General features: G+C 42.6%; 1 protein-coding gene across 4 annotated transcripts in view; it reads left to right on the top strand.

Moving 5' to 3' along the window:
* The window catches only part of KIN (Kin17 DNA and RNA binding protein), a 41,886-nt gene that overhangs the window by 10,689 nt on the left and 9,891 nt on the right, over window positions 1-21,306 (top strand). For 3 of the 4 annotated variants that reach the window (XM_045463808.1, XM_045463810.1, XM_045463809.1), the window contains exons 5-12: window positions 564-745; window positions 3,838-3,886; window positions 4,859-4,916; window positions 12,575-12,704; window positions 15,279-15,329; window positions 18,363-18,431; window positions 19,332-19,431; window positions 21,078-21,178. In XM_045463808.1, the coding sequence (XP_045319764.1) occupies window positions 564-745; window positions 3,838-3,886; window positions 4,859-4,916; window positions 12,575-12,704; window positions 15,279-15,329; window positions 18,363-18,431; window positions 19,332-19,431; window positions 21,078-21,178 (740 nt within the window). The remainder of the gene's footprint in view (window positions 1-563; window positions 746-3,837; window positions 3,887-4,858; window positions 4,917-12,574; window positions 12,705-15,278; window positions 15,330-18,362; window positions 18,432-19,331; window positions 19,432-21,077; window positions 21,179-21,306) is intronic. The other variant, XM_045463811.1, reaches the window with a different exon arrangement.

The raw sequence follows: 21,306 nt of genomic DNA, 5'->3' as shown, positions 1-21,306 counted from the left end.
CCCCCTCTTACGCCCCCATATTCATTTTACTTTCTGAGGCTTTTGTTACCCCCACGCAAGAAGCTTTTTAAAAATTTGCTGCAGCTTTTTCCATTTCTAATCTTCATAGGATGAACTTGGAGGGAGAGGGCAAGGAGCCGTGACATGTATCACATACTCTCTGTGTTACTTGATTCCATTTTATGGGGCAAATTTCTATTAAGTTAGTAGAATATCATGTACTCGTCGGATGTTAAATACTTAGACACAGTTAAATAATTACTAAGCAAGATGATATTTCTTTCCTGTATTTCCCTGGCATACATAGTTGACTTAGCCCAGGTAGTTAAAAATCAGAATGATAATTTTTCTGTTCAAGGAGATAAAGTACCCCACTTAAAATACCTAAATTTTATCAACTGTGAGTATGGAAAATCCATGGGCCGCATGAATTTGTGTATTTGAATGTGTTTGAATAGTGTATTTGAATGAATAAGTACATGACGCAGAGATGGAACGCATTTATATTTCCCTTTAGTTTTGGTCGTGTACGAGTTTACCTGTTATTTTTTTTTCTTTTTAAGGCTTGTGCAAGGTGGATGAGACGCCGAAGGGCTGGTATATTCAGTATATCGACAGGGACCCAGAAACTATCCGCCGGCAACTGGAACTGGAGAAGAAGAAGAAGCAGGACCTTGATGATGAAGAGAAGACAGCCAAGTTTATTGAAGAACAAGTGAGAAGAGGTCTGGAAGGGAAAGAACAGGTGGGCAGCAGTGTCAGTCAGGGAGGCAATGGGAAAAGGTCTCCAGAAGCAAAATTTTTAAGCATCGAGTTGAGTTTGGCAGATGCTGTTCCTTACTGAAGAGGAGAATGGGCATGACGGAGTCTACGAGGCCAGCTTCTGGAGTCGAGGCCAGCCTGGGTCCCGTCTCTGACTTACTGACTCTTGATCTTACAGAATTCTATAGTCCTAAACCTCAGCTTCCTTATGGCTAAGGTGCAGGTGATAACTAATGGGGGAGGCACAGCAGATGACATTACTCGGCCGTAATTAGCGCGATGCTGGAGTTAAACACAGTGTGGGAACCTAGGTGGCAGCGCCTGCCCCAGCCTGGGCAGGATGTAGACTGTTTGAATCAGGCAGATACAACCTGTGGGCCTGAAGAATCCACAGGCCGAACCCAGGTAAATGGGGAGACAGGGCATGGGGAAGGTGGTTCAGGTGTTAGAATAACTAGAGGAGGGCGTTTATTTTAACAAATATTTATTGGGTACCCTCTATGTGCCGGGCCTTCTTCTAGGTACTGGGGAGAGAGCAGTAAACAAAAGATAAAAACTCCCTGCCTCATGGTGCTTCCACACCAAAAGTTGTGTGTGTGTAGGAAAGCATAGCCTGTGACATAGGTGGCACTCCTAGCCATTTAGTATTTTAAAAACTTTATTGTGTGGGGCGCCTGGGTGGCTCAGTCAGTTGAGCGTCCGACTTCGGCTCAGGTCATGATTTCGCGGTCTGAGGGTTTGAGCCCCGCGTCAGGCTCTGTGCTGGAGCCTGCTTCGGATTCTGCGTCTCCCTCCCTCTCTGCCCCTCCCCTGCTCATGCTCTGTCTCTCTCTTTCTGTCAAAAATAAACATTAAAAAAAAAAACAAACTTTATTGTGGTATAAGATACACGTGCTAAAGTGTATGATGTGCATTAATCTTAAGGTTACAGCTTAGTGGAATTTTACATATGGATGGATGGATGGATGGATAGTAGATGGGTGGATAGCTTAGGAAATGACCACCCAGATCAAGATACGGAACATTTTCAGTGTCATACTCATTCCCAGTTAATATTCCCTGTTCCCCAGGAAGGAATCGGTGTTCTGATGTGCCACTCTTAATTACTTGCCAGTTTGTTCTTGAACTTCGTCGAAGTTCATATGAACTTCGTCATACGGTACACTCTCTCTGTGTCTGGCTTCTTTAACTCAGACAGAATGTTCTTTATGTTTACTGCACCTGTGTCCTTTCCTACCAGTGTTTCACCCTTTTTAAAATTGATGTGTATTCCATTTTATGAATGTCACACAATTGATCCATTGTCCTGCTGAGAAACATGTGGCTTGTTTTCAGGATTTGGCTATTATGAATACAGCTGCTCTGATCATTAATGTGCGTGTCTTATAGAAGCTGCTTATTACAGAGTGACGCAGGAAGGAAAAGGCAATAAGAAAGTAAAGATCCATTTATGAGTCAACTTTTATACCATGTTAATTGACCTTGATAAGTGGGTGGCTGTGCGTGTGTAATATGGTGCTGCTTTCATATGCATGTATTTACGCCATCTTTTAGGAGTTTTCTATATTAAAATAGAAACAATGTTTAAAGCCCTGTAGTTGTAAAATTTAACCCCTGCCTAAGATTGAAAAAACTTTTTATTCTTGAAATTCTTTTACCTTTTTAAAATTTAGACCTCTGAGGGCACCTGGGAGGCTCAGTCGGTTAAGCATCTGACTTGGGCCCAGATCATGATCCTGCGGTCCGTGAGCTTGAGCCCCCTGTCGGGCTCTGTGCTGACAGCTCAGAGCCTGCTTCAGATTCTATGCCTCCCTCTCTCTCTACCCGTCCCCCACTCATGCTCTGTCTCTCTCTGTCTCTGAAAAATGAATAAACATTAAAAAAAAAAAAACCCTTTAAACCTCTGGGGGCATCTGGGTGGCTCAGTCAGTTAAACATGCGACTCTTCGTTTCGGCTCAGGGCACGATCTCATGGTTCATGAGTTTGAGCCTCACATTGGGCTCCGCGCTGACAGTGTGGAGTCTCCTTGGGATTCTCTCTCTCTGCTCCTTCCCTGCACTCTCTTTCTCTAAAAAACAAATAAACTTTAAAATAAAATGAAAATAAAATTTAAAGTTCTGTTTTCAGTGGAGGGAAAATTATAATTTCCCATTGTGGAAATTAAGAAGGATCACATCTTGTGCAGAGGAACATGGTTTACCTTTTGGAATAGCGTTGTTTTGTAACATTTTTGCTTAATTCCATTAAGACCTTCAAGTTAATTCGTACTTTCCAGGTATAAATAGCATCTTCCAGTAAAAGAAGTCCTACTGATCAGTGCTTCCTCATTCCACACTTAAACATGTCAGTTTTTTTAAAAGTAACATTGTGTCTTTTGTAAGATGTTAATGGACATTGCCTAAGGAAAGAATATCTCAGCTAGATCTCAAGAACATCTTTTTTTAACGTTTTATTTATAAGAACATCTTTTCTGTTAGTAGAAACCACAGGTAACATTTATCAAACACTCTTGCAGGCATGATGCTGTTTCCTTTATATCGTATTTAACCCTTATGATACCTCTGAATATGCACGTTATCCCTGTTTTAAAGGTAGAAGACTTGAGGCATAAGGGAGATTGCGAGATTGGCAGGCGACAGAGCCAATACCGTGCAGAGGCGGGTTTTACCTGCACTCCTTCCTGAGTTCGTCTTAGACTCTTGATCTTAACAGTAAACCATCCCACGATATAGAAAGGTTTTGTTTTTTTAAGGTAATCCTCTAGCTAAAACTTTTAAAGTTTATTGTTTTATGTTGTTTCCATTTTAAATTGTAGCAGGAAGACCGATGTAGGTAAACTTCTGCAGTTTGGTCCAGAGAAGTCACTTTCTCCCCGCTTTGGAATAGTGCTCAGTGGAAGGATGTTTGCAGTACGCGTCATTTCTTGGCTAGGATCTTAATCACCTTGCACTTGTATTTGGAGCTGCCTTGCAACAATGGGTAGGAAGTCAGCACCTGGGCCTACTGAGTACTGATGGCAAATGCACTATAAACCAAAGCTTCACACTCTTTTTTTTTTTTTTTCTTCCTTTTAGGAGGCTCCTGTTTTTACAGAATTAAGCAGAGAAAATGATGAAGAAAAAGGTAGTTTTACTTTTTTTTTTTCTTCTTCTAATATGGATGCTTTCCTATCGGCCCTGCCAAAAACTAGCCACAGGTTTGGGAGCAAGACCTGTACTGTGTCTGGATCGCACTGTTCTCGCCCATACGTGAAAAAGTTGTAACGATGAACCGGGTAGGATGCCTTCAGCTACAAGTAAGAGAACTGACCCAAGGAGCTTCAGTAGTAAGGAAATAGCTTGCTCTAACAAGAGTCCCAGGGGCAGGGTGGTTCCGGACGCCAGGCCATCGGTCAGCAGCGGGACACGAGGTAGCTGTGGGCACTTTCGGCCATTGTATGTAGACCCAGCATTGTCCAGAGGATGACAGAGGGCATCTCTTCTAGAGTCCCCTGTGAGCCAGGAAACTTTACCTAGAAGACACTCCTCCAGCCAGCAGACTTCCTTCTGAATGTCACTGGCCAGACCCTATCAGCCTCCACCTCAAAGGCAGTCGCTGGGAAAGGAAGCGGGATTATTTTGATTGTTTTAGAGCAAAAGAACCTTACAAAGCCTCCCCCCCCACCCCTGCCCCCGCTCCCGCCTCCTAATCCCATCACTTTGAGCATTCGGTTTTCAACATGAAAATTTACAGAGGATACAGACACAGTGTGAGAAGTGTGAACACCTAAACAAAATTGGAGTCCTGTCCCCTTAGCAAGGGCAGAAGGGGACAGTGGAGGTGGAGAACAGCCAAGGCAGGCTTTCCCAGCTCCGAGCATCTGCCCAGGGCGCTGCTCTGCAGGAGTTTATCATCTCTGGATAGGAGCATTCCAGCTCTCGTTCATGCCGACCATCCGGAAACTTCTGTGTGGATGTGGTGTGGTATCTTATCTGAGAAGTGTTATAATTTCCCTGAAATATATACGTATACGTGTATAAATGAAGTGTGTGTGCGTGTGTAGGAAATGAAATGTGTAAAATACGTAAAAATCTATAGCCCTGTTTTTTCTTCCAGTTACATTCAATTTGAATAAAGGAGCATGTAGTTCAGCAGCAACATCATCCAAATCAAGGTGAGCTATGTGAACAGGTATCTTAGAACTCGAGGACTTCTGTGAAATGTTGATGACTGCATTTTAAAAGCTGCAGTATTGTGGGTGGTTTTTTTTTTTTCTGGTTGTAATTTTCTTCTTCGTTTTGTTTTTGTTTGGTGGTTGTTGTGTTTTCCGGCAACTGTTTTTTTCCCTGATTTGCCTATGATGATATGATTCCCCCTTTTGAGGAAAGGCCTACTCTGATCACGTGCTTCCCATGACAAATCTTTGTCTCTCTGGGAGTCCTTCTCCACTTAATAATTCCTTCTGTGCTACTGCGGTGCTATTTGGTTTTCTTTTTCCTTTTTTTCTTTTCTTTTGCTATTTGTTTTTCTATCAGAGCCCACGTCTCAAGTTTAAATATTAGCTGGAATATACAGTTTTTGTTCTGTCTACCGTATTAAGATCTTGTGAGAATAGAGACAAAGCATTCGCCTAACTTCTCAGCACTTAGTACAGTGTAAATGCCCTGGTCAGCACTCAGTGACGACTGCCTTCTGGGCTACGCGATGTAGTAACAGAATGGGGCTTGCCAGCTTTTTCTGGGAAAGGCCCTACAGTAAATAGTTTAGACATCATTGGCCATATGTCTTTGTCACAACCACTTAGCTGCTATCGGAGCGAGAAAGCAGCCAGAGACAATATGTAAACAAGCGATCGTGGCTGTATTCCAGTAAAATCTTATTTATAAACACAGGCAGCAGGCTGCATCTGCCCCTTAGGTTGTAGTTTGCCAAGTCCTGGAACAGCATGTAGTCAGGTACTTCTCACTTTTCACGTTCTCTTCTCTTGCAGTTCTTGGACATTCGTTCACCACATCTCTGTTCACTATCTGTGATGCGCAATGTGTCCAGTTGTTTATGGAGATAAAAAAAAAATAAGACAAGATATTCAGGAAGGCACCTCCTCCCGACACCTTCCCATTATCTATCAGAAATTAGTTTTGAGTTGGCCAATCTTTGTTATTTTACTTAGTATTTTACATATTGTTTATTGAAGACCTAACTCAGGTTTTCTGGTTAATTTATCAGGCGAGTGTTTCTTTACACGACGAAGTAAGTGGTGAGGAGAATTGAAGGAACTAGACAGACTGAGGGAGCACGTAATACTGCTTCAGAATGGCTGGCCAGAGGTCTTCACTTTGGTCGAAATATTTCAGAATTGACACCTACATTAGAGGTCGTGAAGGAAGCAGTCAGCTGGGTTCTACACGTGGTACCCTTGAAAATTCCTTTCAAAGCAGTGGTCTGATAGGACCGAGAAGACAGATTTAAATATGTCAGATCATGGGGCGCCTGGGTAGCGCAGTCGGTTGAGCGTCCGACTTCAGCCAGGTCACGATCTCGCGGTCCGTGAGTTCGAGCCCCGCGTCAGGCTCTGGGCTGATGGCTCAGAGCCTGGAGCCTGTTTCTGATTCTGTGTCTCCCTCTCTCTCTGCCCCTCCCCCGTTCATGCTCTGTCTCTCTCTGTCCCAAAAATAAATAAACGTTGAAAAAAAAAATTTTTTTTAAATAAAAAAATAAAAAAATAAATATGTCAGATCACACGTTGCCTTATGGTTTTAGACCTGTACGTGTTTCCCTGCAGTCTCCCTTATTATTTGTTACTCCCAAGTGTAGATAAATGTTAAACTTGGTCCCAGCGGCCCCCAAACTGGCCTCTGTCATATTAGTTTTCTGTGGCTGCTGTAAATGACCATAAACCAAGTGTCCTGAAACAACAGGAATTTATTCTGTTTCTGGAAGCCAGAAGCGTGAAGTCAGAATCACCGGCCGAGATCAGGCCACGTGCCAGGCGGTGCTTCCTCCGCAGGCCCTGGCGGGAATCCGTCCTTTGCCTCTTCCGGCTTCCGCTGGCTGCTGCCATCCCTCGGCTTGTGGCTGCACCCTTCAGTTTTCAAGAGCAGTGTCTTCACATCTCTCTTTGCCCCACCTTCACACCACCTTCTCTGTGTGTCAAATCTGCCTGTTTCCCTCTTGAAAGGATGCATGTGTGTAGAACCCATTAGGGCACCCCAGGATAGTCTCACCTCAGAATCTATAACCTAATCTCGTTTGCAAAGACCCTTTTCCCAGTGAGGTCGCGTGTATCAACTCCAGGGATGAGGACCGGTTATCTTTGGGGTCTGCTGTTTAGCCTCCTGTACCCCGACGCCAGGCTTTGATGTCATTATAAAAGTAGTTTTATTTGACCAAGTTCTGTGTGTTCAGTCTCAAGTATGTATACAAACGCACAAGTGGCGTCACAGATAATACAATGTTAAGACTCATCTAAATTTCCTTTTTCTGAGATTATGGCCCATTTTTATAGAGGTTGGGATTTATTTTCCTGTCGATTTATATCTCTTGTATAGCTAAAACTCAGAATGAATGAAGTGATCTAGATAGCAAAAATGGGTGTCTTAGGCTATACTGAGGCACAGAGGTAAGGCCTGCTCCTCCCGGCTTTGAACACAGGTTACTCGGTTCCCATTTCTGTTTTGGGGCTTCTCTTCTTTAATTGTGTTAGTTATTACTAACCGATGGCAGAATTCTAGGGCCCTTCTAGAAGCGAACATTCCATTCGCAATCTGTTACGGTTCATTTCTTGCCTTGATTTTAGCCCCATCTTCACTGTCTCGGTTTGTCACCTTCTACTAGAACCTTTTTGGGGGAGGAGGGGTGTTATTGTGAGAGCAGCTAGTGGGAAGATTGAATGCAGTACACAGCTGAAAAAAATGGACTCTTGCCTTTTACTTCACCATCATTGAGAGTGATATTTAATTTCCTATGCTTCTGGCGATGTTAAATTCTTAAAATGATTTGTATAGGTTTTCTCTCTTGATTCTAAACAGTATTTTTAGGATAGGGATTATCACTTTCTTGAAAGCTTGGTAAAATACTGTGTTAGTGTCAGCAGGCGAGGGAATACCTTTTACTACTGATTCGGTACTATTTAACACTTTTGTGACAGTCATTAGTTTATTCAACTTTGCAATATAATCTTGATCATACGAATTTCAATAATTTGCATCATTTTTATTTCTCTAGACTATCCTTTTTATCTAGCCTCTCAAATTTACTATCTGTTTTATTACTCTTTTAAAATACCAACTTTTTGGGGTGCCTGAGTGGCTCAGTCGGTGAAGTGTCCAACTCCTGATTTCTGCTCAGGTCATGATCTCAGTTGATGAGATCAATCCCCTGTGCGTTGGCTTGGGCTTGGGCTTCTCTGTGTCCCTCTCTTTCTGACCCTCCCCTGCTCGGACGTGCCCTCTCTCGCTCTCTCTCTTTCAAAATAAATAAACATAAAAAAACCCAACTTTTTATTTTCTTGGTAATATAATTTCTCTGGTTTCTGTGTTAGTGATTTCTGTCCTTCATAATGTCTTCTGTCAGCATTTCTTAAATTCTTCATCATTCGTTTTAGCTCTAACAGAATCTTGATATTGCAAGCAGAAGGGATCTAGATGTCAAGCCCTACCATGTCTTTCTCTCTCTTTTTTTTTTAATAAGCAATTAAATTTTTATTTTATTTATTTTTTTTTTTTTTTAAGAAAGAGAAAACATGAACGGAAGAGAAGGGGAGAGGGAGAGAGAGAAACTTTTTTTTTTTTTTTAAGTTTATTTATTTTGAGAGAGAGTGGGCAGGGGAGGGGCAGTGAGAGGGAGAGAGAGAATTCTATGTCACTGTCAGCGCAGAGCCCAACGTGGGGCTTGAACCCACAAACAGAGAGATCATGACCTGAGCCAAAATCAGGAGTCAGATGCTTAACCCACTAGGCCACCCCAGTGCCCCAGAGAATCTTCAACAGGCTCCGTGCCCAGTGCAGAGCCCAACTCAGGGCTCGATCCCATGACCCTGGGATCACAACCTGAGCCAAAATCAAGAGTTGGATGGTTGGGGCGCGCCGAGGTGGCTCAGTCGGTTGAGCGTCCGACTTCGGCTCAGGTCATGAGCTTGCAGGTCGTGAATTAGAGCCCCGTGTTGGGCTTTGTGCTGACAGCTCAGAGCCTGGGGCCTGTTTCGGAGTCTGTGTCTCTCTCTGTCTCTGCCCCTTCCTCGCTCGCTCTCTCTCTCTCTCAAAAATAAAGATTTTTTGGGGCGCCTGGGTGGCGCAGTCGGTTGGGCGTCCGACTTCAGCCAGGTCACGATCTCGCGGTCCGTGAGTTCGAGCCCCGCGTCAGGCTCTGGGCTGATGGCTCGGAGCCTGGAGCCTGTTTCCGATTCTGTGTCTCCCTCTCTCTCTGCCCCTCCCCCGTTCATGTTCTGTCTCTCTCTGTCCCAAAAATAGATAAACGTTGAAAAAAAAATTTTTTTTTAAAAATAAAAAAAAATTAAAAAAAAAAAAATAAATTAAAAAAAAAAATAAATAAAGATTTTTTTTTTAAATTAAAAAAAAAAGTTGGACACTCAACCGACGGAGCTGCCCAGGTGCCCCTCTTATTAAAGACTCAGTATCTTTGGTCATCACCTGTGAGATAAATTGTCATTTTTTTCCATGTTCTTACGTGACCATTGTGATCTGGTACATCCCCCACCACTTGTACTCCAGCTCTGCTAAATTATTTGTGCCGTCCTAGACGAGCCGTGCTGGCTCACCCTGACTTTTCTCGGTGTCTGCTGTTCCCCCTTCCCGGGACACCCTTCCATGTCTGTTCTCCCACCTGTTGTGAGATCCTGATGGGCTATTCTGTTCATCTTTTTATCCCCACTGCTTGTCACCTTGTAGACATCTAATAATGCCAAATAAATTGTCTTGACAGAAAACTCTTTTTTCTATTCAGTTTAGGTGTTTTTGTGTGGCGAAATATATATAACATGACGTTTACCATTTTGACCGTTTTTAAGTGCCCGGGTCAGTGGCAGTAAATAGATTCACATTATGTCTGTGACCAGCATCCATCTACCAGACTTTCTCATCACCCCAAACTGAAACTGTACTCGTTAAACCCTAACTCCCCGTTTCCCTCTACCCCACCAGACCCCAGTGACCTCTGTTCTGCTTTCTGTCTCTATGAACGTGACTGTCCTAATCTCCTCTTGTGAGTGGAATCATCCAGAGGTTGCCCTTCTGTGACTGGCTTCTTTCGCTCACGCTAATGTCCTCAAGGTACATCCACATTATGGTCATGTGTCAGAATTTCCTTCCCTTTTAAGGCTGAGGACTATCCTGTTGTTGTGTAGACCACATTTTGTTCGTCTCTTCATCGGCCATTGGACATTTTGAGTTATTCCCACCTTTTGGTGATCACAGATAATGCTGTTCTGAACATTGGTGCACAGATAGATGTTCGAGTCCCTTCTTTCAGTCCTTTGGGTATACACCCAGGAGTGGAGTCGCTGGACTGTAGGATAGCACTGCGTTTGCTTTGTTTAAGAACTGCCTTGCTGTTTCCCATAGCAGTTGCTCCAGTGTGTATTTGCACCAACAATGCACAAGGTTCCAGGGCGCCCCGTCCTCACCAACACTCCTCTTTTCTGTATTTTTCTTACACAAGCCATCCTAAGAGACGGGAAGTGTTGTCTCACGTGCTCTGGATTTACGTTTCCCTGATGGTTAGTGTTGTGAAGCATCTTTTCATGGACTTTTTGACCATTTATGTGTCTTCTTTGGAGAAATGCCTTTTGCTCACTTATTAATGGGGTTGTTTGTTTTTTATGCCGCTTAGTTTTAAGAAGAATATGTCAAGATTCCAAGTTGAGATGAATACCGAAATCCCGAAATAATTTATCAATGTATTCGAGGACTCAGTATTGATAAAATTTGGGGAATCATGGAGAATGTGAAAAGGGTCAGAAAGCAGAAACATAAGCACTGACTATAGTAGGAAATAGGTGGTTTGTAAACATGTAATCACTAGACCCCCCCCCCAGTTACCCACTTAAACCTCATTCCCCTTTTGCTAGGGTTATTAGCGCCTCTTATGTAGACACAGTGTGGTTGATTGTGATCTGGAATTAGTGCTAAGTTTCGTGGATTTCTGGCTAAGGTACTTTTAAATCTCAAGAAACTTTTTTGTTTCATTTTTAAAATATTCACTTTGAGAGAGAGCAAGCACACGAGCAGGGGAGGGGCAGAGAGAGGGACACTGTCAGCGCAGAGCCTGACACGGGGCTCGAACTCACAAACCGTGGGATCATGACCTGAGCCGAAATCAAGAGTCAGACGCTTAACCGACTGAGCCACCCAGGTGCCCCTAAAGAACCTTTCTTTAAGCAGCAAGTTGAAGCGTTTATCTTTATACGGACTTAATCTGTTGAGAACCAAATGTATGTTATGTACAATTGTCACAAACCTGGGAAATGTGTCCACTGACAGAATGAGAACTTAGAAATATATTCAGAGGATTGAGTTATGGGACAAAACCCAGCAAGTGACATTTCAAAAGGATAAATAGAAAACCTTCCGGTTAGGTAAAGAGAGAACATGAACTCCCACGAAGACCGAGTCAGGGGGTCCTGAACTGCAGAAGAGAAGTGGGCATCATAGTTGACCCCAAGCTGAACAGGACTCGTTAGAGTAACCTGGCTGCCAATAAGTCCAGTGCTGTCTTTAAATGCCTTAAAAAAAAGTCCAAAGAATAATTCAAGATTGTTTTTCTGTTAATCACACTCTTCTCTTGGTTATCCCCATAGGAGCTTCATTACATATTTTCCTCTATTCGTCATTTGCAGATATGACAAACTAAATGATTAGACTGACAAGATTCAGTTAGCAAATATTAACTGAGCATGTATTTTATGTGAGTCACTAGACGGTTACTGCTCCTTTACAACAAAAAATAAGTAAATACAAACATATACACCTGATTACATGTACAAATCATATATGCAAATGATTATAATGCAAAGTGGAGTGTGATACATGCCACAGAGACAGCAAGATCCAAGAAGCCTCATGAAGAAAGGATCTTAACAGAATTGGGACAAATGGAGATAAATGGAGAGATCGTTCTATGTATGAAAGAGGCACGTGTAAATCTGCAAAGGCATGAAACACGGCGTGGCTCAATCAATAACGAGTTGTTCAGAATGGCCAGTGTATATAATAAGTTAGAGGTAGCATTCTTGGGCCAGTGGGGACAATTTTATATTGCGGTGCAAATTTTAGAGTTTTCACTGTCAATTCTAGGCAGGCGGGAGCAATCAAAAATTAAGTGACCTGTTGAGATTTTTGCCTTCAGAAAATAGAACTGGCAGCAATATGCGAGACTTCTTTACACACATCTTACTTAGTCCTTGCAGTTGAGCTATGAGTCGGGTGCCATTTTTATCCTCATTCGTAGATGAGGAACTCAGGTGTAGAAAGGTTAATCGCTCAGAAGCAGAAGTCTCCTTAAACCCTGATCTGCCCAACCCCAACCCCGTCTGCCCGACCCCGTGGGATCTGCCCAACCCACGCTGCCACCACTCCGCCGTGCTGATCACCGTTGGCGCCAAGAGACGGGGTGAGGGGGAGGAGGGCGCTATGGCGGGAGAGGTCGCGTGTTCTCGCGCTCACAGTCCTGTAAGGCATAGAGACAGGTCCTTTATTGTTTCGACGGACCCGTCGTAAATGAATCGAGTAACAAATCTTTCCTGTGTTGTTCTTCTGCACGTTGGAAAGCCTTCTGTGCATAGTGTCTGTTAACAGGTATGGCTCTTCTTTTCGCCAGCTCCTTGGGACCGAGCGCGTTGAAGACAGTCGGGAATGCGGCATCAGTTAAGCGAAAAGAATCTTCCCAGAGCACAGCTCGATCAAAAGAAAAGAAAAAAAAGAAATCAGCACTCGATGAAATCATGGAGGTATAGTTTACCAGCCGCGTGTCGACTTTTCAGCTGTTAGAGGAATGACGTAGTTCAAACTGAGGAAGGTTAGGTAGTTTTGCCAGTTCTTAGATTAATGAAAGTCAAAAGATGTGTAGACACTGGATTAGGGGAGGGGTGTAGATCAGATGGAACTAAAGGAGTTGGAAACCCCCCATCAAAGTTTATTTTCTCGCTTCACTTGCTGCCTTCAGAACTCTCCGTGTGTTCACGGTCAGTGGAATTCAGGCAGAAGGGCTGTGGCAGGGTCGAGAGCAGGAAGGAGCAGCTCTGTTTACCTTCCGTGGCTCAGGGAGACTGGCATCCTCCATGGATTCCCTCCCACCACCCTGCGCTCTCCTGTCACCTCTGACTTCCATTTGCCACCCCCCGGCCAGCAAGAGAGAGCCACGACGTACTTTTTGTTTGACTGAACCTGATGCCAGGCCTGTGTGATGAGTCACTGAAAACCTGTGATTTAGGATCCGAGGCCAGACTTTGGCTCTAAGTCTCCCTGCAGCTCTAGAGCAGTGCTGCAGGAGGTTGTTGATATATTCCCTTTTTTCTTCCTTTAATTTTTTAAATTATTTATTTATTTATTTATTTATTTTTCGTAATATTTGAGAGAAAGAGAGAGACAGAGCACAAGCGGGGAAGGGGCAGAGAGAGAGGGCGACACAGAATCCGAAGCAGGCTCCGGGCTCCGAGCTGTCGGCACAGAGCCCGATGTAGGGCTTGAACTCTCGAACCACAAGATCCTGACCGAGCCGAAGTCGGACGCTTAACCCGCTGAACCACCCCAGTGCCCCAATATATTCCTAAATCTTCCTCTCTCCCTCTCCACACATAGCCTTATCTGATCAATCAATTTGTGAACCAAATAGAAAAGGAGAAGGACAGGTGAAGAGAAAGAATAAATGGATATAAGAAGCTAACTTTTTTTTTTTTCTGTATTATCATTTCCTCTAGTCTCCCCAAACCCTCCTCTTCAGTTGTGAAGGGTTGAGAGGGAGCTATTTGGTCTTCCCCGTTACTGGGCACTCCTACAATGCAGGCCAGTCTAAAAAGTTGAGAGTGTAATATAAAATGTATACGCTAGGAGATACGGTCGCTCCGTCACTGAGCAAATACTGAGTTGTGTTATGTGCTGGGCATTGTGCAGGTCCTGTGTCTATATAGTAGGGAGCAAAATACAGTCCCTGTGTGTCATGCTAGTAAGAGGGACGTCCCACGAACAAGTGAACCAGTGAGTGAGTTATTACAAAATGTTAAGTGCTAAGGAGGTCAGAGGGCGGGCCGTGGGGGAGAGCTTGGGAAAAGGTGCTACGGCAGGGAAGATCTCAACCTCAAGCATATGAAGGAAAGATCCACGTGGCTGGAGCATGATGATTGCAAGAGTGGTAGCATTTGAGGTTCGAGAGAGGACGGGGGGGTGACCTCTTAGATATCTTAATAGGCCATGGCAGAGTTTCTGAATTTAATTCAAAGTCAAATGGAAAGCTACGTCTACCCGCTTGGTGAGACATGCTAAATTTAGAATGCTCTTTGTTCATATTGGAAAAATGGAGAAATTAAAATGAGACTTATTACCAACCAAAGAATTGCAGTGTTCTGGCCCCTTGAAAGTTGGTACTTAGGGTTCACTTAAGGCAGCTGAGGAAGAAGGAGGCGTGATACAGCCCCACAGCGGCCAGAGGGCACTCTTCTTTTGAGTGCCCTCAAAGGCGCCCGTTTGCTTATGTCTCTCCAGGTTATATTTTTCTCCCCCTATCTTCACAGGATTTATTGTCCTTATCAAACAGAGAAGCCCCTTTTTGCCATCAGAGTGTAGATAGAACTAACCATGCTGTGCAAAACTGGTATTAAGTGTGTATTAAGGTGCTTGTTTTAATGTTTCTTTATTTTGAGAGACAGCATGAGCAGGGGAGGGACAGAGAGAGAGGAGAGAGAGAATCCCAAGCAGTCTCTGCCCTGTCAGCACAGAGCTGGACACAGGGCTCGATTCCATGAATCATGAGATCAGGACCTGAACTGAAATCATGGGTCGGACGCTTAATCCACTGAGCCACCCAGGCACCCCGTGTTATGTTTTTACCACAAAAACATTGCTTGTTTTCCAGCTCATGACAGTCACGTGGGGGGAAGAAGGGAGGGGGCAGTATAGCGCTGGCAGATGGCCTTGCAGTGTTGACCAAGTAGAGGCCACCTGTATTTGTTTTCTTGGTCAGTTGACTTGCTTTATCACATATTGTTATCAAATCAAGTTCGTTTGTTTTTTCTAAAGATTTTATTTTTAAGTAATCTCTACACCCAACATGGGGCTTGAACCCATCACTACAAGATCAAGAGTAGCCCGCTTCGCAGACTAAACCCGCCAGGTGTCCCCCAAGTGTTTTTTTGAAATCAAAAATTAATTGCAAAAAAAGTTTATTTGTATTTGTCAGAGCTTGTAAGTTACACGGAGCCCCTTTCAGGCATATGTTTTACGGTGTTCTTTTGTTAAATAGAATGGTATTTGAAATAAATTAAGGATTTTAATGAGAGAATTCTGTGAATGTCTTATGTGTTCTACAGATCGAGGAGGAAAGGAAAAGAAGTACCCGAACAGACTATTGGCTACAGCCTGTACGTATTCAGCTGGAGTTCTCAAGTTCTAAACGCTTTTTAAAACGAGTGAATGATTCAAAGAGCATTTGGTATAAATGACTTAAGTTTCTCAAACATACTTAAATCCTATGGATAGACTTTCCTGACTTTTCTTTTCATCCGATCTTAAATTATCAGTTACACCTGTATTAGAGAGTAACTTCCCATTTATAGGCTGGTGAGACTCCTTGAGTTTAATGCCAGATTTGTTTGTGGACATCTTGAATTGAAGCCTGGAATCGTTTCCAGTGTTTGCTAGAAGACAAGGGTTGTGTTTTCAGAAATGGGGCTGAAATGTAGAATTGTGAAAGCAGAAGTATTTGTTTTCAGTTTGCAGCTTATTGAACTTAGATTATCCCTTTAGGTACTTTGTTGAACAAAGGTGGTTTTAATTTTACAAACTCAAGTAGAGCTTTGTATTTTATTGTGTATTTATTGTTCTATTGTTTTAAGATAATAATTTTGAAATATTTAAATAATTACCAGAAATTATTATAGTTTGCTGATGCTCTGTTTTGAGCTTAGATGTGAAATTTTCGGAAGACGTTTAGGGTGCCTTCATTATTCTTTGAGAAGCTGGTTTGATCAGTGACAGGAGACCGAAAGGTAGTGAGAGTGTGTCATTTAGATAATTTTGATTAGAAACATAAGGTTAATAATAATCTTGATGGTCAGGAAGTCGTGAGCTCTCATTCAGGTCTTCGTGGTCCTTCTCCCTCTAGCTTGAAAACTCAGATCACTGATTTCATGTCTTAGTCTGTGGTCTTCTACCTGGGAGGCATTTCCACCCGGTGACCACAGGAAGCATCGTGCAGTAATTCAGCTAACATGAAAATACTTGCTGTGTTATATAGTGAATGAATCCTTTGTATGAATCACTTCAACTAATTCTTATATGAGCCCCGTAAGGTAGTTATTGTTATGATTCCCATTTTATAGGTGAGAAAACTGAGGCAGAAAGCATTTGGGGGATTTCCCCAGGGTCGCAGAATAAGCACTTAGGCAGCTCTCTCTGGCAGTCTCATTCAGCAGGCTGTGCTCTGAGCGAGTGAACGTGCTGCTTCCTGTGATGTCTCAGGCGCCCGGACTCCCCGGCTGTAGCACGGGTCGGTCACGATTAGTAAGGAATGGGCCGAAGGGAAGTTTTGTGTGTTTTCTCCATCACGGTAGCTAGCATTTGAATATTAATAGTTTGATTACTGTTTATGAAAATGTAATCAAGAATTTAGTCGAGAGGCGCCTGGGTGGCTCGGTTGGCTAAGCCTCCCGCTCTTGACTTCAGCTCAGGTCATGATCTCACGGTCGTGGGATAGAGCCCCTAGTCGGGCTCCACACAGGGCATGGAGGCTGCTTAAGGGTCTCTCTCCTTCCTCTGCTCACTCACGTGCTCTCTCTCTCTCTCAGTCTCAAAAAAGAAAAGGAAGAAAAACAATTTTTTTTTCCTGAAAGCAATTGTTCTTACCGAGAGAGTAATTCGCAAATCTTTAGAGAAGTGTTTTTTCCAAATTACATATGTTTTCCTATTATCGCCATCCCATCTCGTGGGGTGAAATGCATATTCTCATCAGTCTCCTAGGTGATTCTGATGTACGCCCTTCCTTACGAACCATTGGTTTAAAGGAAAAAGAAAGGAAACCAAAAGCAAAAGCAAAAAAAAAAAAAGACAACGCTTTCTACATTTTAGCTAGTCCGAAAATTCTCTTCCCATTGATAATACTTCCAATTCAATTATATTTCCTGTTTGATAATTCTCTTATAACAAATTATTCAAATTCTCTTCCTACTTCCTCTTACGGAGTGTTACATTCAAAGGGAGGGTCAGCCAACAGTGCCATGATGATTCCATGTGTCTCTTATGTTGAAATGGGCAGTATGTTTGTTAAAATAACCAGCAGTCCCTCGAGCTAGATTGGAGAGCTTTAGTGTTTAAAGTAAAGAAATATTTTGTGAGTAAAGAAATATTTTGAACTGATCTATTGTGTGAGCAAGTGTCAGTAAGCCCAGTGATGTAATAAGTTAGCTTCAGATTATGAGTGTGTACCCATGAGGGCCTTTGAGAAATTGAGGCCAGAAATACTCTGATTAAATCAGGGAAGCTGTTTTGGCATCATTTGGCTTCACTTAGAAAGTCTTAGACCGTTCACGTTTTCTCTTAAGCACGCCCTTCTACAGTTCCACACCCTCCCCCCAAAGTCCTCACTGAATTTTGATTAATATAATTTTTGGCCTGGCGTAGTGAAGTACTCGTGACCATCTAGTACCTCTGTTATATTCACTTGAAGTAGCAAATTCAGAATCGCTATAGTGACTATAGCATGAAGTCAGGTGATTTATTTTTCCCAATCCGCCATTAGACAGCTAATCTAAATCAGCAACATGATGATAAAGAAGCAAACCCAGAATGCACGAATATGAAATAAGCCCAGATTTCTCTCCCACTTGAGAATTAAATGTTCAGAAGAACGATACTTTTAGCTGGAGCTAATCTGGAAGAATCCTTGTGTGTATCAAAAATTCAGAGTAACATCACGAGAAGAGAACATTCTGGAAAAATGTCATGCGTAAGCTCAAAGACATTTCCCTGCAATTCCCAGTGAGACTTGCCATCTGAGTTTTTATCAGCACTGAACACCAACGGTGTAATATCTTTGGCACCTTTCACTTCCTGGAATGGAAAGAAAGCAGCTCTCTCTGACAGACCTGGGTTAACAGGGTTGAGACTGACAGATGAAAAGTCCTAGATTTCAGGGGACCTTCAGTGTGGAAATCAGCCTCGAGACAGGTATTTTCTCCTTCTCGGTAACCATATCGAATAAAGGGAGAAAGAAGAAATAGAAGGTCACTAAGGGAACGTTTTGCCATGATTGGAAAGGCTTAGAACACCCAGATTTTTTCCTTAGCAGAGCAGTTACACTTTGCTAGGATTTTTGGCGAGCATGGTTTAAATGAAGGAGTGAAACAGAGGAGATAATTTCTGTCTTTCATCTTTATTTTTTTGTTGTTATTTTCTAGGAAATCATTGTGAAAATTATAACCAAAAAACTCGGAGAGAAATATCATAAGAGAAAGGGTGTTGTTAAGGTAAGGCTGTGAGGCTGTGAGTGGACTCTGAAATTGACCGAATAAAGCCTCTTTCGTATTCCTGAAAGGTCAAGTCCTCAGGGCAGAAGCATTGTGTCTGAGGTTCTTGATGGTTCTGTAGAAGGAGAGCTGACTTCATAATTGGCGGAAAAAATGATTCCTTTGCAACCGTAATTTATATTTATACATACCGTGTGCTTTCCTCCTGGAGTAAACAGTATGTATGAAGTCCCACGGGTGCCACGTAAACTCCCTCACTCACTGTGCAGGCCTTGCTAATCAGTGAGATGCATCCTCTTTGTTAACAATGGGAAATAAATATGATTATGTGCCTGGAGTTCCAAGGAGGGCTTCCTTGTTGTGTTTTGCCTGGGAGACTTTCAGCCGCTCTAAGATTTGAAAATTTGAAAATCAGCGCTCCAGTCCTTTTCCCTCTTTGCCGTCCCCTAAGAGTTTTATTCTGGCACCCAGCACTGTGCGTGCGTAAGTGCCCTTCTATTGTACTCGAAGCTGAGCGTCGTCCCTCTCACTGTGTGTATCAAAGTCTTGTTCTAAGAACACCGACCAGTCTTTTATTCTTTGCAGATGAAAAGCCTCACTCGGCCTTGAATTGAATTCTTTATTAGGAAGCCTAGAACCACTATCCTGTATACCTGAAACCAATACGTAAAACTGTGTCTTAAATAGACTGGAACTAAAATGGAAAACGTAATGAAATTTAAACAAATTTTAAGAAGCAGAGAAGTCGTATATGGAATCTGTAAAATAGTGTCATTGATAGGAGGAGTTACTCTTCCCATTTGACTGGAATGCCGTTTGTTTTCATCTTACCTATTTCTGTCCTTTGAAATTTGTGTTCACTATTTCTGCTACTATAAAAGTGTTGATTTCACATGACAGGAAGTAATTGACAAATACACAGCTGTCGTCAAGATGATCGACTCCGGAGACAAGCTGAAACTTGACCAGACCCATTTAGAAACAGTAATTCCAGCGCCAGGTAAATCTTTCTGGAGACCATTTAACCTGTATGCTATCGAAATGAGTGATTCCATCCTTAAAACCATAGTTTTTTGACATTACCGGGTAGTTGTAGATGGGTTTCCTTTTTAGAAATATACAGCTGCCAGTGTAACTGATGCTCTTGATTTCAGGTGACGCGGTGGGTTTACCAGTCCTCTGCGAAAGCGCTTTTGTGGCATGAATAAGTTTTCCCTTCCTAATATCCTTTTTCTCCGAAAGCAAAATACAAACTCATAGGGAGAAAAAGTCACTCAGACGCGGGTTATTGTTAATATATCTCTTTAGCTGCCTGAGGTAGTGAAGTAAAAGTCTCTGCTGTTTGGCTTTTTCTTTTGCTTAATGGTCTTTATCATTTGAGTAGTTCTGATATCTCGTTCGAATGCTGCTTTGGTTGGGTTGCCTGCCTCAGACCCGACCCTTCATAGTGACAGCACAGTGATCGTGTTAGTCTCCAAAACTGCTTATCAGGTCCTTTATTCTTTCCCCGGAAAATAAAACTCATTTTATGGCTGAAAAAAAAGAAATTTTTTTAGCTTTAATGAGATGTAATTGACATACGACAAATTGCACTTGTGTAAAATATACAATTTGATCAGTTTTAAGACACGAATACTCTCTGAAACCATCCCTACAATCAGGATAATGAATGTATCCATCACCCCCCCCCAATTTCCTCACTCCCCTTTATCCTCCCCTGCCACCCCTCCACTGCTGCCTCCCATGTCCCCAAGACAACCACGTTTCTGCTGTCACTATAGATCAGTTTGTTTCTATCTAGAATTTTGTATGAATAAAATCATACCATGTGTCTTGTTTTTTGGTCTGGATCTTTCAGTACGTGTAATTATTTTGGATTCGTGCCTGTTGTCACATGTTTGTGTCTGTAGCTCACTTCTCTCTGTTGCCAAGTAGTGTTTCCCGGTGTGGATATGTTACTTCTTGTTCATTCAGTCACCTGTTGATGGACATTTGTCTTGTTTACAGTTTGGGGCTGTTGCAAATAAAATTTCCAAGAATATTCATACGCAAGTCCTGATATGGACATACGGTTTCTCCCCTATTGAGAAGATACTTAGAAATAGAAAGTAAGAGCCAAAGCAATCTAAATTTCTTTTTTTTTTTTTTTTTTTTTGATTATTTATTTTTGAGACAACACAAGAGACAGAGTGCAAGCAAGGGAGGGGCAGACAGAGGGAGACACAGAATCTGAAGCAGGCTCCAGGCTCTGAGCTGTCAGCCCAGAGCCCGACGCGGGGCTCGAACTCACCAGCCGTGAGATCATGACCTGAGCTGAAGTTGGACACTTAACCGACTGAGCCACACAGGCACCCCAGTCTGAATTTCTTTCTAATGATTTCTGGGCTCTGAACATTTTCCCTTCCATTCCTTGCAGATTAAATTTCCTCTGACAAGTGGAAAAAAACGTGAGGAGTCTTAGAATGCTATAGCAATCAGAGTATCTCCAGACTATACTTTAGAGTATTGCAGAGTTCTGAAAATGATTAAGAACTCAGAGGGGTTTTGTTTTTTGTTCTGTTCATTCACTGTAATTGCATTTCGCTGTAACAAAGTAGAAGAAAGAAGCAAACATTTCTTTGCGTTCAGTGTTCTATTCTATCGTAGGAAAAAGAATTCTCGTTTTAAACGGAGGCTACAGAGGAAATGAAGGTACCTTAGAATCCATCAATGAGAAGACTTTTTCAGCTACCATAGTCATTGAAACTGTAAGTACGTTTCCACAGAGAAATTCCTAAAGGGCTTTAAAAATGTGCCATAGTTTTTTCATTGGGTTGGTCTTTGTTTTAGAGCTGGGGTTTGTCGTCTGTCTTCTCTCCTGTTTGGAAATCTGGAA

The sequence above is a fragment of the Leopardus geoffroyi genome, chromosome B4 (genome assembly GCF_018350155.1).
Source record: "Leopardus geoffroyi isolate Oge1 chromosome B4, O.geoffroyi_Oge1_pat1.0, whole genome shotgun sequence".
In the NCBI taxonomy this organism is placed as follows: domain Eukaryota; kingdom Metazoa; phylum Chordata; class Mammalia; order Carnivora; family Felidae; genus Leopardus; species Leopardus geoffroyi.
The sequence above is the reverse complement of the archived record's forward strand: the minus strand, read 5'-3'. Positions and strand labels throughout refer to the sequence as shown.